At 42.1% G+C, this 15,455-nt stretch overlaps 3 protein-coding genes and 1 long non-coding RNA gene across 5 annotated transcripts in view; 2 read left to right on the forward strand and 2 right to left on the reverse strand.

The window, feature by feature from the left end:
• The window catches only part of LOC118405571 (probable cytochrome P450 CYP44), an 18,674-nt gene extending 14,508 nt beyond the window's left edge, over positions 1–4,166 (forward strand). Inside the window, exons 8-10 of the mRNA XM_035805119.1 lie at positions 2,603–2,759; positions 2,945–2,988; positions 3,332–4,166. Coding sequence (XP_035661012.1) covers positions 2,603–2,759; positions 2,945–2,988; positions 3,332–3,442 — 312 coding nt within the window. The 3' untranslated portion in view covers positions 3,443–4,166. The remainder of the gene's footprint in view (positions 1–2,602; positions 2,760–2,944; positions 2,989–3,331) is intronic.
• Positions 1–4,500, reverse strand: part of LOC118405573 — a 15,856-nt gene extending 11,356 nt beyond the window's left edge. The window contains exons 1-2 of the long non-coding RNA XR_004829904.1: positions 4,331–4,500; positions 2,676–2,782 (exon numbers count right to left, since the gene is read on the reverse strand). This is a non-coding gene — a long non-coding RNA (uncharacterized LOC118405573). The remainder of the gene's footprint in view (positions 1–2,675; positions 2,783–4,330) is intronic.
• Positions 4,501–4,906: 406 nt separating this feature from the next.
• LOC118405572 (extracellular tyrosine-protein kinase PKDCC-like) lies at positions 4,907–11,838 on the forward strand. Of its 2 annotated transcripts, XM_035805120.1 has the most exons (7): positions 4,940–5,074; positions 6,641–6,832; positions 9,037–9,679; positions 9,953–10,087; positions 10,594–10,789; positions 11,000–11,106; positions 11,445–11,838. In XM_035805120.1, exons 3-7 carry the CDS (start codon positions 9,056–9,058, stop codon positions 11,559–11,561), a joined length of 1,179 nt encoding a protein of 392 aa, XP_035661013.1. In that variant the 5' UTR covers positions 4,940–5,074; positions 6,641–6,832; positions 9,037–9,055; the 3' UTR covers positions 11,562–11,838. The 2 variants fall into 2 exon arrangements, with proteins under 2 accessions (XP_035661014.1, XP_035661013.1); XM_035805121.1 differs by lacking the exon at positions 6,641–6,832 and having other exon boundaries at positions 4,907–5,074.
• Positions 11,839–11,954: 116 nt separating this feature from the next.
• LOC118405570 lies at positions 11,955–15,003 on the reverse strand. Its single transcript, XM_035805117.1, has one exon. The coding sequence runs from the start codon at positions 14,881–14,883 to the stop codon at positions 12,163–12,165; it is 2,721 nt and encodes a 906-aa protein (XP_035661010.1). The 5' UTR covers positions 14,884–15,003; the 3' UTR covers positions 11,955–12,162.
• Between the last annotated feature and the right edge of the window lie 452 nt (positions 15,004–15,455).

Raw genomic sequence — 15,455 nt, forward strand, 5'->3', positions numbered from 1 at the left:
TCCGAATCAAGTGTCAAGTTCGGTGAGGCGCTAGTTCTCGGCCTCAACACAAATAAGTTGCACTAATCCGAAGACACATCCCAAGGCTTCTTTATCTCACCGAGACCGACACCAAACTGTACAGCCTTATCTTAGCAGATGCCCGTTTATACCTTCATAGCCGCAAGAATTGCAGCACAGACCTCCATCTTTACCAAAGGTACAACATTTAACTTCATTTTTCTACGAAATAAAAGGAGTCTTGCCAACGGAAACGCTTGGACGGGAAAGCTAGGTCTATTCTCTACCCGATATGACCAAAAACTAACATTTCAAGTGCTTTCCGTTAAAGCGCGGAACTTAAAACTGCATCGTTGTCACTTCAGAACATAGGCCAGCGGCAGGTATTGTGACGTCACGAACTCAAATATGTTCTAAGAGGTTTACACCGTTTGTTCCAGTCAGAAATAGGAGGAAAGTGTGCTCCATCACAAGAGCACCCCTCTGTCATTCCTTTTCATGGCCATAACTCTTTATTTAGCACGTATTGATAGCCTAAAACCTCTTCCATAGGACAAGCTCATTGTGACGTAATTGCTATTATGCGCATTGAATGGTATACCATCCTGGAGGCGCAAAAACAGCCTTCCGACACCGCAACTTTCAACCACCTGTTACTCGAGAAAGAAAAGTCGCAGACAAGTCAAACTTGGCATGATTATAGAGTATAACTTTTTAAAGTCATGGACAATATTAATCATAATTTGCATATATTAAAAGCACCCATCCTGAAAAAAGTATTAGTGATAATAGCCAACAAATTGCATTTTTCCCATGAAAGTGTATAGCCCCGATCGTATCTGACTGAAAAAAAGCCGGATTTCGCAGGTTTTGATATGATTCTACACTGTCATGTAATGGGTGGATTTGCCCCCCTCCCACGCCCCCCCCCCCCCCCCAACACGGTCGCATAGCCTTCGAAGTGTGTGTGCTAAGCATAGATTGCATAAAACCTACCGAAACATTGTTGTTTAAACTACAGTACCTCTTGGGCACTTTGAAATCGCATTTGAGCGTTTCACAATTGCTCCTACATTGAGAAGCAGGCATTTTCCAATGAAAAAAGGCCCCGATGACGTCACTTTCGCACTTTCCTTCCGAATCAAGTGTCAAGTTCGGTGTGGCGCTAGTTCTCGGCCTTAACACAAATAAGTTGCACTAATCCGAAGACACATCCCAAGGCTTCTTTATCTCACCGAGACCGACACCAAACTGTACAGCCTTATCTTAGCAGATGCCCGTTTATACCTTCATAGCCGCAAGAAGTGCAGCACAGACCTCCATCTTTACCAAAGGTACAACATTTAACTTCATTTTTCTACGAAATAAAAGGCGTCTTGCCAACGGAAACGCTTGGACGGGAAAGCTAGGTCTGTTCTCTACCCGATATGACCAAAAATTAACATTTCAAGTGCTTTCCGTTATAGCGCGGAACTTAAAACTGCATCGTTGTCACTTCAGAACATAGGCCAGCGGCAGGTATTGTGACGTCATGAACTCAAATATGTTCTAAGAGGTTTACACCGTTTGTTCCAGTCAGAAATAGGAGGAAAGTGTGCTCCATCACACCAGCACCCCTCTGTCATTCCTTTTCATGGCCATAACTCTTTATTTAGCACGTATTGATAGCCTAAAACCTCTTCCATAGGACAAGCTCATTGTGACGTAATTGCTATTATGCGCATTGAATGGTATACCATCCTGGAGGCGCAAAAACAGCCTTCCGACACCGCAACTTTCAACCACCTGTTACTCGAGAAAGAAAAGTCGCAGACAACTCAAACTTGACATGACTATAGAGTATAACTTTTTAAAGTCATGGACAATATTAATCATAATTTGCATATATTAACGGTGCACACCCCAGTTCTTCCGCGACCGGGGTCCGTGGTAGTCCGCGACCAAAAAGTGACGAAAGGCTTTCGAGGGCCCAAGTTTGAGTTGACATTTCTCATTATTTCCTGCGAAATGACATTAAACGGTTACATGGCTGAAAAGCGTAGGAAATGGTGTGTTTTTGGTGCAAATTGTGTTTTGGTCCGCGCGTTGCTTCCGCGATATCCCTACGCCTGAATGTAAAGAGGCCCGTGACCTAGATTTACCTCTGAAGCGCTGTGTCAAGCAAAGTTGCAATGCCGCGCGCCGTGGATGATTAAAAAAACTGTAGTACTAGAATTTTCTTTATAATTGGCTGGATTAGTCGTTAGATTTTCCTCTTTCTGGCAGTATCAGTCGTGCTTGCCGGAAAAATCTTCTTCATCTGTTTTATCCAATGCGAAAATGCCCGATTTTGTGCATCATTTTTGACATGAAAATAATGTTTTTTCCCTGTAATTTTTCAAAATTAGAGAAGTTGAAGGATCGAAACTCAGTTGGTCTTGAAGCTGAAGGTATATCCTCTCACCCCATATACAGTTATTTTCCTTCAGGATAATTCCCTGGAAGAGATGGTCGCTAGACTTGAGGGTGTGCCGCCTCCATTTGAACCCCCAAATAAACTGGTGTGTGCCCCCTTCAAGACACAAACAACGTTTAATCTAGAACTTCCATGATCAACTTCCAGACCAATGTTATGCTGGCTCAGAATGTCATCAGCACACTGCCGGAGTATTATCCGGAACCGGAATCATACATACCGGAGAGATGGCTCCGGACTGAGTCATCAAACGTCCAGTCATTCTCCCTTCTGCCTTTTGGATATGGACCAAGGATGTGCATTGGTAAGTGGAGGTTGTTTGTGTGTCTAGCATGAATAGAAATGAAATACAAGTACATGATAAATACATGATAGTATTACTCAACAATCATGCTTATCAATACTTAATGATCATCCAAGGTACCATATATATCTACATGTAGTCTGCTCTTTAATACGTACTTTCTTCTTTCACCTTTTCATCAACAGGTCGCCGTTTTGCGGAACAGGAGTTGTACCTTGGTTTGGTCAGGGTGAGTTTGTTTTAATGCATGTCACAATCATTTCAAAGAATCAACTTGGGAAAGCAAAACTTGAAATAGTCGCACGTGTAGTTGTAGCATGTCTGATATGGCGGACAGACCTAATATGTTTTGAATTTTTACAGCACACAGCACATGGCTGTAGTAGAACAAGTAACTGCATCGTAGAGCACATATGATTAACATTGCAATACAACATTACAAGTGACTGGTCCTGTTATTAAGGTAAACACTTGGCCTTTTATGCATAGGTTTTGTCCAGTATACAAGTGACTGTTCCTGTCAAGGTACATACACTTATTCTTTTATGCATCTTCTTGAATGTTTCGCACAGATCATCCAAAACTTCCATGTTGGTTGGGACGGAGAAGACATGAAGCAAGTGTGGAGGATTTTCAATGCACCGGACAGGGACACGTTCGTCTTCAGCGAGAGGAAAAGTTAGGGATCGTTAGAGGGGCAAAGGATGACGTGTAATGGTTCAGGGATAATGTCATTAACACATATCTCACGATTGGTCAAAATGTGACTTGTGACGTTTCAGGAATGACGCCATTAACACATGTGATACGCCAAAATGTGACGTGTAAAGGTTCAGAAATGATGTCACTAACACATATATCGATATGGTCAAAATGTGACGTGTGAAGGTGACATGTAACTCTTAATGACGTACCCGGTACTCTATCGCACACAATAGCATATACTGTGATGTGTAACGTATGTGTAATTTATCATCTTCGCAGAGGACTATTCTGAAATTTCTTATTTGAAATGTAAAGGATACAACTGGTTAAAAATGCACCTTGTAATATATATCCGTATTAATCTAATTATAAGGGAGTGTTGGAATCTTTAAAGCTTGTGGGCCAAAGACCCATAATGTAGTGTTTTGAATCGATCCATAATTACAACTAAAATCGAATAAGACACAGCGAAACTCAGATGCCCTTAAATGGGTATGTGTATTTTCGAAGCACCGGTATGGGTACTTTGAAACCATAATCTTCTAGTGCCATATCATAGATGACAAGTTGTTTGCTATGTCGACCATTCTTAAAAGGTGCCTTTTTATACCATATACTGCTATAATTCATGCTTTATTCCCGATATTACCTATGTACATCTGTTACAATTATTATTTGGTTCAATGAAATTATTACTACATGTATTTCTAACATCTTGATTTTTCATAACACCCCTTTAAATATTCTTATCCAGTTGACACGGTATACGAACAAAAACAATTACAGGCCAACAGACATCTCTCTCGACCTGTGGACGTTGTGAGTAACAGTGGTAAGCCCGCTAACAAACTTGGTGGCGGTCTTACCTGCCGATAATGCGCCATCCTTGGTGGAAAGCTTGATGAATAGTGTGCGAAAAAGGCGGGAATCTGTTGCGCCACCATGGGGAGGGGGTCGGTTTGCTGCGTCGCCCCAGGTGTGGCTCTTGTTCTAGGAAGATGGGAAGGCTCGAACTCCTTAAAAGATGTCCTGGCACCTCACCTCTAGTTTGTCTTGAAGCGGTACATGTTGTATGGACATCTGGCCGGCTCGGCCACTCTGTGACAAAGGACGACGTGCCCAGCTGGTAGTTCATACTCATAGCAATTTCTGACAGGAATGCTAGCTTTCCTCTTTGGCCCAGCCATTTGGAGTAATGGAATCACCGCACTCGGCGTCAATGAATCGCCAGAAAGACCTCGTGACAAAAAAAGGACAAGTGAAAGAGAAAACTGACGCACAAATCGTCTGCTGTAATCCTCGTACTGCATGTCAGTCGAGATTGTCGTTCTGTGCAGGGTCAAAGGTCGCGGCAGTCCCATTATTCTCTACGATAGGTCTATTCGTTATTTCTGCCATAATTATTTCACGGATGTCAGTTAGTCGCTTTGAAAATAGGCATAGTCTGACATTATGAACACCCAGGCTTTAAGGCAGTTTTCCCATCAAATATAGCAATGCAAGCTGTTCTTCTACCTGAGTGTATAAAAATGGAATCGTCCAAAAGAGGCGGGAAATCTCGAATCAGACTAAACAACAGCGGACGTCACGTCACACATTCCTTTCTTCAGGTAAAATACGGCCCATTTTCCCATAAAACTACTTATGTTGTCTTGTGTTATGCACCAAGCATACGTTTGAGGGTATCTAGATCGCATTTTACATAGAATACGTCTGTCAATATAGCACAGTTTCACTCAATTTTCATCAATGTCGTCTGCAGATTTCCAACGTTTCTTCCCCCCTCCCCCTTCTCATACGATATGATGAGATTTTCGTGGACATGGTAGTGCAATGTTGCATTTATTTCTTATGCCTATATGTATGAAATGCCAGCACTGAAACCCTTTGAGTTGGTTTGGGAATTTCATGGTCAGAATGGTATGAAATCTAGATGGTAAGTCCATTTCTGTGCAGAGTATTACAGAATTTTGCACAATAATCATACCAGACCACATTCTTTATGTCAAGTTGGCCAGCAATTGATGACATATTTTATATACTCCGATTACCCCCCCCCCCACACACACACACACAAACACATTGTACAAAGTTCTAGTACTGATATTGATTTTCTATTTTAATATCTTAACAGTTCCCACTCCGAGTGCCCATGGTATGTGTTCTCTGGTGTTTTTATGTCATTCAATTAATCAATCTATCAATCAACCAAATACTTTATTCATAATAAAACAACCAGCTGCTGAGTTACGACGTTGTTGTACAGCGCCAGTGCGTTAAAATAGAATAAAACCATAATACAACGTTACATACAATCCGATTGTTAACGTCATTTTGCATTCTTATTGTTCAGCAGGAATGTCATGTATGGTCTCACTTCCTAAAGCTGCGCTCTAACTGCACCTGCGTGAAGCTTGCGTCACTGAGGGGTTCGTTCACTACGTCCCTGTTTTTTTTCATTTTCTACGATTTAAAAAGAATATAAATATTGCGTAATACGTAAAAGTATGACTTAGAAGACGACAAAATACACAAAAAGGAAGGTCTTTATCTCAACACAAGCTTGACGCAAGTGCAGTGAGAGTGCACCTTTACCCTGTAAAATAGATTAGTACTTGCAACAAGCATCACTGCCTGGCTTCCCACAAGTGTGTACAGTCCTATATGGCTTATGATAATCCCGTAGTATGTACAGCCTGCAGTTTTCCGCGATTAGTTTCACTCAAGTGCTTAGCCTTGATACTTAGGCACTGAGGTTTATACAAGGTTACCCCACGACGCTTACACTAACACTAACATCAGTCATCGTTTATCTTGTTGTGACCCGAATGAGCAAACCCTGGTTAACTTGATAGTCTTCAGTCTGCAACGGTAGCAGTTGGCATCAAATATATTAGACAGTAGAGTTGCAAATCTGATTTAGTTCTCTATTGAAACCAAAGACTTTGTCGCCAAACCAAGCACTTTCCATCAGGAGAAATACCTCTTACATACCAACATTGCTGAAAATCATTCACCTTAGCGCTACTACGGAAACTGATCTTATGGGAATCTATGAGGAAGTAATTTTGCCTCACTATAAGTGCCGTGTGTTTCATGTTTACATCTAAATGAGCCAAAATCACAGTTTGTTTATCGTGGTTGTCATGGCCTCTTGGCCTTGTTTTGGTCGGTAGCAAAAAGAAGAAGACGTCTGATTGGTCACTGATTGTGTACTGCTGCCTGCGTCATCGAACAATTCGGGTCGCGCTATCCAGTATTTAAGGACAGTGACGTACGAATCGGGCTACAGACGAGGTTTTGAAGGTGTAAGACAACCATTCCGCCAGTCATCATCCTTGACTGCGACGCTTTACGCTGATATTGAGGTAGGCATATGTTTTAGAGTTTCTGTTAAACGTTGAAACTGAGAATGTTTTCACTTACGGCGTAGTCACATTTATCATAGGTTGTCATACGATTCTGAATTCGTACAATTTCAAGCAGGCTGTGAAAGAACCAACTGCCGACAAGCTATGGATCTTTAGATATCCTTTTCGGTGACAATTGAGTTTAGTACGACTCATTCACGATTATACCAAAGTTTTGGATCCTACGAAGATTGCACAATGCACATGTATGTGACAGGGCTTTTAGCTTCAACCATTGCGTAGTCAACTACACGACTAGACTAGGGAGCCTTGGTTACATCAATAATCCATTTCTGATAGCATATTTTTTGCAAGCATTTCTTCCAGTGTCTCAGAAAAAAATCGGTGTTGTAATTTTGTATATCAGTTATATCTGTACAAGCACTAGAATAGATGGTTCTCGTGGCACGGTTTTAGTTTACCTTAATGTATGTTGCCGCGGCTACTTTTTCTTCAGTTTTTTCATACCCCTGGTGCAGCAATAGCCTCACGCCTTCGTCACGGGTTATGGATAATTTTTGGCAAAAAGTGGGAAATAAATGGCCAAGAGAGTGAGTCAGCGGTGAGAGTAGCACTTTGCACTGTGCCAGCCAATAAAATCATATGATGAACAAACTCATCTGACAGAATTATTACCCTATACCAGTGTGATTTGGTAGATAGGGACTAGTGCACTGGTGTTTTTCTTTTCATTATATGTACATCGATAGAAAGGTTATCACAGTGATTCCTCCGGGTCCATCCGTTAGAATATCGAAATACCAAGGAAAGTGCGGAGCTTGTAGTCCCTGAATTTTCGCGAAAGGTATATGACTGATTCAAACGTAGTTTGCTCCAACTAAGCCAATTGATATGTGATCAGTCTGAGTAAGAAAGTCTGCAGTCAAGAAAAATCAGCCATACAGAAAATAACCTGCGAGGTAGACAAGTCGTTTTTTGTTCGTATATGTGATCACCCAGCTATAGTTTTGTGATGCTTGTGTTTACTACAGATTCCAGAGAAATCGTTCCTGTACATTGTACATTATACATCTTCTATTCTTGGTACGTGTTTGAAAAGACAGGTTTTAAAGCTTCGCAATTCTAAGTTTTAAACCTTCGCCACTACGAGCATTAGTCTCACCGTAAAGTGCGCGCTGTGGAATGTGTTTTTTTGGCCCGACCTCGCAGGTTATCTAGTGTTGTGTCGATACACGCTGTCGATAGTCATTAAAGATGCCGAAAATAACAGCAGGTCGATCCCGAAAACACATACACAGCCGCTAATGGCTGACTGTGTTTGCTGCAAAATCCAAACAATCCATTTGTTGTTCCCGTTGCGAGGATAACATCCAGTATGCAGATAGATATCTGTATCTATATAAGGCTAGGAAATACAGTAAAAATAGACTTTTATCGATGACGTCAGTGGAAGAAGCGTGACTGGCACTGCCTGTATGGTAGATTTTAAAGACATTGGAACAATGTTTATGTTTTCCGACGAGAGTTCAGATCTATGAAACGTGTTCGGCGATCGATATGAAAGGTATAAAAGTTAAAACACAAATCAAGTTATCACATCTTTCTATCAGTTTCCGAGGCTCGTGTGTCGTATTTAAAACTATCGAGATTAGTCAATACAAACGTAGGCTTCTACCGTGTTTGCATATTGCAGCGCTAGGATTAGCAGGGAAACCCTGTCAACATCTGCCACTAAGTGCCATTAAGTGGTTCACCATGGTAGAGAGATCACATGCCATTAGCTACATGTATATGTACCTCAACAAACATGCGGGTTACACAAAGGCCAAGTCCAAACATTGCTGATAGGCAGGCACGATGGGCGATGTTTTCGTGCCATTGTACATTTAGTTTTATGAATCTGATACAGTTTTGAGGTGCCTATGTGCAGCGTGATACATTGTGGGTAACATGTCAAAGTTGAAGCCCTCTGACCATTCTTAATGTATTGACAGGGACTTTCAACTTTAACAAGTTCAAAGTTCACTTGTTCAAACCAAGTACTGTTATTGTTATCATGTCATTCTCATGCAGAGCAAGGTAGTTATCTCAATGGTCCGTGGTGACATAAAGCCTTCCACGTCTCATAGGTTTGTGATAGTAAAATGTTTTGTAACGTTACATCAGTTTTGTTGACATATTTTTTTCTTATTTCTTTCTAGGTGTGCCATAAACTCAATCATGGCCCGACATCGTACCCTTCATCATGGTCACAGAAGGAAACTCTCTTTCATAATCCCTGTGCTTCTCGTGTACGTTTTGGTTTCCGCATTTCTCGATTTGACTTATTCGGGGTACATGGCGAAACATGTGTCAGATGGCGACAGCCATCAAACAATAACAACAACAGAGGGGACAAATATGACGAAACTCCTATGGGAGGGGTTGTCTCGTCTTGAACAAATGGACCAACAGCGAGCCAATCTCACAGAAAAGTTGAAAAACATCGCAAAGATGGCCAATGTGTCGGAGGAGGCGATTGGTCCCTGGCTATCACAGCTTCGTCCAATGACAATTGTCGACGCTCCCGCCGGTAATCGAACCGCGCTTCTTACCTGCCAGGATATCGCGGAAATTAGAATTAGTAATCCAATGGGAAAAGGCGTTACAAAAGTTGTGGAATTGGGGAATTACCAAGGCCATGGGGTGGCGGTAAAGCGAGTACTTCCGACTGTTAAAGATGTGCGAGAGTGTAAAAGGACGATCGAACGCAGCGGATGGAACAAATGTTTCGTTTTTCCCAACTACAAACTGTTGAAGGAGATCTTGTTGCTCCAGCAGCTTAAACACCCTAACATCGTACAGGTAAGAGAATTACAACAACACAAGTTTAGCACTATAGATTTTTGGTAACGCCTCAGAGGCGAAGCTTTCCTGCATGTGACCTTTAGCGTGTGCACATGTGGTGTTCGGACAGCACGAACATCATGTAGCAAATACTGATCTAGTGCGTGATTCAGTGTGACGACTGTTGTAATTATGTATTTCTTTGCAGATTATTGTATGCAATGTCTTTCTTTATGGTGCATTTTCAAATCTTGTGTGTATATTGTAAATATTGTGTTTTCTCGCTCCCAGCTTCTTGGGTACTGTGTGCAAAATGAAGAAACTGACGAAAATCTGGCAGAACATGGCGTCGTCTCCGTGACGGAAATGGGCACTAAATTCCACGTAGGAAGGGCGCGCAAGATGGACTGGAAAATGCGACTAAAGGTATGAATTCATTTATGACTTATTTGGGAGCCACTGTCTTATTATTCATGTTGTTTGTTGTGATGTAAAGGAAACCAAATGCCATATAAGGTAAAATAGCGTCAAGCAACTAGTTTTCGGTACATGTAAAAATGTTATGTTAAATGCCGTTGATGCATTTATTCTTTACTAAATTGCTTTAGTTTTCTTATATATCATGTTTTCCATACTATAAACATAACGATTCTAGTATCCTTTGCCTCGCCACTTTCCTTTTGTTTACTTATAGAGAAAGTACTCTTAAGACTTTTACACAGAAGAACCCACACATTAGAGATGAATTTATACTTGATCCTGCACTGTTTAGAATAGAGAAATCAACCTTCAATGTTAGGATTTAGAGTTAGCATTTAACTCAGTATAGCCATGCAGTATATCATCCTCATAGTTCTTCCCAGCCTGTTACTTGCAATTATCAATCGGGCAAGACTTTGCAACTTATATATAAATGTTTAATGTTTTCCCAGATGGCGATTGACCTTGCGAGTCTGTTGGACTATCTGGAGCACTCTCCGATGGGTTCTCTTCTAATGGCGGACTTCAAGGTCGAACAGTTCGTGTGGGTGGGGGGCAAGGTGAAGTTGACTGACTTGGATGACGTCAGCAACGTGGAACGGAAGTGCGCAGTGGATTCGGACTGCTGGGTGGATAAAAAGGATGTCGGTATGTCATCAGAACAATTGTTTTCCGCAATTCCATAATACCATCTACTTTGAATCTACTAACGCTACTAACATTTAAGTCAAGACTTACAACTAAGATTTGAAATCTAGATTACCCCCCTCCCTCTTCATATGAAGGAATTTCTTTATAAAGTATAGCATCTGATGCACCGACTATGCCACTTACTACCATTCTCATTTGCCCCTCTAGGCGTTCCCTGTACCAACGGTTCGTGTCGGGGACTGAACGCCAAACACAACATGAACGGCGCCTATAAGACGATATTGAGACACATAATGGTTCACACTGGAACTGAGGTGAGACAACTTTCTGCAAAATCTATCTTGTCGATTGATTACCTCCATGAAATTCATGGAGGTTATATTTTCACTAGCGTTTGTGTGTGCCTGTTTGTGAACAAAGTAACACAAGAACGGCTGGATGGATTGGTTTCATACTTTGTATGTCGATAGGGTTTGATGAAAGCTAAAAATTAGTAGATTTCGGGCCCCCTAGGGGCTCCCCTTGATACTACAATGCAACTCCGGCTTTGCTATCTCGTTTATCTTACATTACAAACAGGGTATATAGGACGAATAGACTTCGTATAATACAGATACGTGGATAAAACAAACATCTTTTTCATCATTTTAAGGAGACTGCCTTGAGAGAAGATCTGAGAAGCGTGAGCATCAGCGCCGCCTCTCTCCACTCAAGGTTACTGCAGCTGCTGGACAAGGAACTAGCTATAGATAGCCCTACTCATAGATAGTACAGCAATCCGCGAAGGTTTTGTGGCCTTTCACGTATCCATTATATATGAGCTGTATTTTGTGAATCATGATATCAGACTGAGTTGAAAGATAACCGACAGAATGAGTGTGAATATATGTGAAGCTACATACTGTAGTTCAGGTTGTAGAGCTGATTTGACTGTCGTAATTTGCAAAAGGAAAATTAATCAAATTACGATCAAGACATACGTTAACACCTTATCTATTGCAATAAATGATATAACTAGTCGCGTGGTTACCATGGGAAATTCTGTATATATCAAATACATACAATAAAAGATAAAAACATGTACATTCCATTGAGTATCTTCCTATTTCTGTGGCATTTGCTGTCTTCTTGGAAATAATAAAACTTTCAACAGTAATACACGTCACATAGAACATCATCCGATATAATAACAAAGGAATGGGTATCTGTGCAATATTACTGCGATTTAATTCACACATATTTACTTTTAAAAGGGCAATTATAATCGTTGAAGCCATGCTTCATTTCCTCCCTTGGTGTTTTCTAGTTCTTCCGACAAGTGTACCAAGAAGAATGCCAATGGTATATGACAAGCACTCACATAATCATGGTCAGACAGTACTTTCCCAGACCGTCACACAGTCATCAGCACAGTCACCAACTTCCCTAACTAGCTCAGCAAGTCTTTCTTCAAGTTGAGCAGCAGTCGGTCTGTGGTCAGAAGCATCATACCAACACTGACACATCAGTCTGTACAGGTCAATGGAACACTGTTCAGGCTTCTCCATGCGATTTCCTTGCCGAAGCATGTTGACCATCTGACAACAGTTTGGTCGGAAAGGCCCAGGATAGCGCGGCTCTTCTCCTAGACTGGCAATCTCCCACAACATGACACCAAACGACCACACGTCACTCTGACAGGAGTAAATTCCATCTCGGATAGACTCCAGTGCCATCCACTTCAGCGGGAGTAACTCGTCTCGCCCGTGGTGATTGGTGTGCTCGTACACAGTGTTGGTGTAGACGTCTCGGGCCAAACCGAAGTCTGCCAGCTTAGCGACCATTCCGTCTGTGATGACCACGTTCCGAGCGGCCACGTCACGATGGACAATTGTGACTCTTTCTAGCTCCTGTAGAGCCTTAGATACACCGATGGCGAGACCAAATAGAGTGGCCCAGTTCACCGCGTTGATGTCGTCTCGGAGTCTTTTCAGGTACATCTGAAGGTCTCCGTGAGGGGCAAATTCTAATATTATCCTCTTCGGGTCAGACAGGGTAACAACGCCGTACAGCTGAATGATATTTGGGTGCATAACTTTTTCACCTTCCTTTGTGTGTAAGGATCTGTCGTAAAGGTAGATCAGCATGTCCATCTCACGATTGAAATCCGCTTGGACATACTCTGCGTTGGTGTCCACTATTTTGACTGCTACTCTTACCGGTAGTTCTCCAGGAAGATGTAGGGTTCCTTCTACAACATGGCCGAATGTGCCAACCCCGACCAGGTTACCCAGGGTCAGGTACTGCGGGTCTCGTTCCCATGGCACTAACGTGTCTGCCATGTTCTGTTGATGATTGACATCAACAAGCTGCAGTTCCTCGTGAACTGGTTGTTGATGTTGTTCCTTGAGAAATTTTCTTTTTCTTCTCATAACTATACAAGCAACTACTACAACAGGAAGGATGAAAACAAGTATAGTAAAATACTGTAAGGTGTCCTGTGTCCTATGAAATGGACTACGTTGCTTCCCTTTGCAGTATTCTCCTGTCAGGTCATGCGGACAGATGCAAGTGCCATTGAAAGGGTTGCACTCCGCACCGTTTTCACATCGACATTGTTGTTTGCAGTTTGTCCCAAATGTTCCTGCAGGGCAGGACATGTTACAGGTAGGGCCTGTCCAACCGGCCTCACATACACACCCCGCCCAACGGTCACAACCAACGTTATGTAGACAGTCGCACGGCCTGTCACAACGCTCCCCGTGAAGACCGGGAGGACATTCCATCACATCTAAGACGTAGTTTCTCTCCAGTGTGTGTCCATCAGATGTGGTGACTTCACACGTATACACACCGTTGGTCTCTGGTAGAATCGGACTGATTGAAAAGTTACGGGACGTTTGGATGAAAATTTTGGAACTGTTGTTGCGAGATGCCCGAAACCACCATGTCATGGACGAGGCATTGATATGAACAGGGCGACATTGTAGGGAAACATTCCCAGTTATATACATGTTTCCTTCAGGCCGGACGTCAATAGCGACAGCTGGGGTTGGTATGTCGCATGCCACACCCTTCCAACCAGGAGCACACAGACACGCCCCGTTGAAGCCGTGACACCGGGCGTCGTTCTTACAAATACAGTTTTTGTCACAGTATGCGCCGTATTTACCTTGTGGACAACCAGCAAGTTTTACAGTGGTTTGACCTGTAAAATTTAATTCTCCGTAGGGAGCTGAAGCCATCACTTTCGTTAATACCAACTTAATTGTCACGGGGGTAGCTGTTTTGAGTATGCCAAGCTTGACAAGAACAAAATAACTATACCTTTCATTGTCAACCCACATAGCATTCAAACCTTTAGAGGCAACGAGTTCGGAAAATGCCATAGGCAGCAAGAATGGTATATCAGGCTCTCTAACCCAGTCTCTGTCAATCAGAATCGCTGACACCTTGTTGTCTCCTGCCACACAGCACAGCGTCAGATTATGGACGCCAGCTTTTGACATCACATGAGCTACTGCAACATCTTGGACATGTTTGATTCCAAACGTCACATTCACTTCGCATATGTCGTTCGTCACACTAAAGTACGCTGTGCTTTTTTTCACATTCACAATATCAGTCTTGTTACTGATCTTTAATCCATTTCTTGATGAGCCGTTCAGTAACAAATCAGTGAACTCTATCAATCTAGGAAGACCAGAGGATCTTTCGGGGGTTTCACATGTTTTGTTGTAGTATGGAGGGTATCCAGACACGTCCAGTACATGAACAGTCAGGGTCCAGAGTGAGGCATTTTTAGCGAGGTTGCGTTCGTTGTCTATTCGGATTTGCAGCTGATAAGTCGACTGTATTTGAAAATCCAATGGATTAGCAACTTCGACAACACCTTGCCTTTCTGCTATCGAAAACCTTTCATAGTCGTTACCATTAAGTAGTCTGTAAATCACTGGCTGTAGGGAAGTGTTGTGACGGGCAACGACTGTTCCTACTAAGGCGTTTTCGGGAACAAACACGGCTGTATTGATAGACGCCATGCCTCCAACCATGGATGATAAAGTAAGGATGTATTGAAAACACAACATCCCGGAGATCCAAGGATAGATCATTTTACTATGTGGATTGTTCGGAACCTACAGTGTGAAGGAAGATAATATATCAGTTAACTACATATGAACTTACAACACAGAAAAGACGTCAATTGAATACTGTCATAGCGAAGAAGGTAGCGAAACAGAACTTAAGATTGGCAGTTCCGTCTTGGTTATTCTAGTGCCCTAAACCATAAAGTCTCCTGTTTTACTTCCATCAACACTTTATCCAATGAACAAATATTTTTTTTTCATGCAACATGAACCACATGCCTGTTCTGTCATTACCAATCCTGGCGAGACATAGGGAATCTGAAATATCTCTTCGAGACACTTTTGATAACATCCTTGTATAAACTGGGCTTAACATTTTTGCATGGCAAGTTGACTTCAGGTCACAGGTATGCGGAACTAGCAGGTGTTATTGGTCCATGGCGTGACAACCACACAAGGAAATTATGCTTTTCACCGACTCAGGTGTTCAAGTCAATTCCGTATCTGACGCTTATTTACGATTTAAATTTCTGTTTATATCATTTTCATCTTTCAGAGATATTGTTAAATCCCAGCCATATGTCAGGAGAGATGAT

Source organism: Branchiostoma floridae, chromosome 18 (genome assembly GCF_000003815.2).
Source record: "Branchiostoma floridae strain S238N-H82 chromosome 18, Bfl_VNyyK, whole genome shotgun sequence".
NCBI lineage: Eukaryota > Metazoa > Chordata > Leptocardii > Amphioxiformes > Branchiostomatidae > Branchiostoma > Branchiostoma floridae.

What these genes read in the sequence shown, in the direction of transcription:
- LOC118405572 (XM_035805121.1), top strand. Translation starts at nt 9,056, where the DNA reads ATGGCCCGACATCGTACCCTTCATCATGGTCACAGAAGGAAACTCTCT. An exon ending in AACACCCTAACATCGTACAG is followed by an intron (nt 9,680 to 9,952) that starts GTAAGAGAATTA and finishes TCTCGCTCCCAG; the next exon opens with CTTCTTGGGTACTGTGTGCA. An exon ending in ACTGGAAAATGCGACTAAAG is followed by an intron (nt 10,088 to 10,593) that starts GTATGAATTCAT and finishes ATGTTTTCCCAG; the next exon opens with ATGGCGATTGACCTTGCGAG.
- LOC118405570 (XM_035805117.1), bottom strand. Translation starts at nt 14,883, where the DNA reads ATGATCTATCCTTGGATCTCCGGGATGTTGTGTTTTCAATACATCCTT.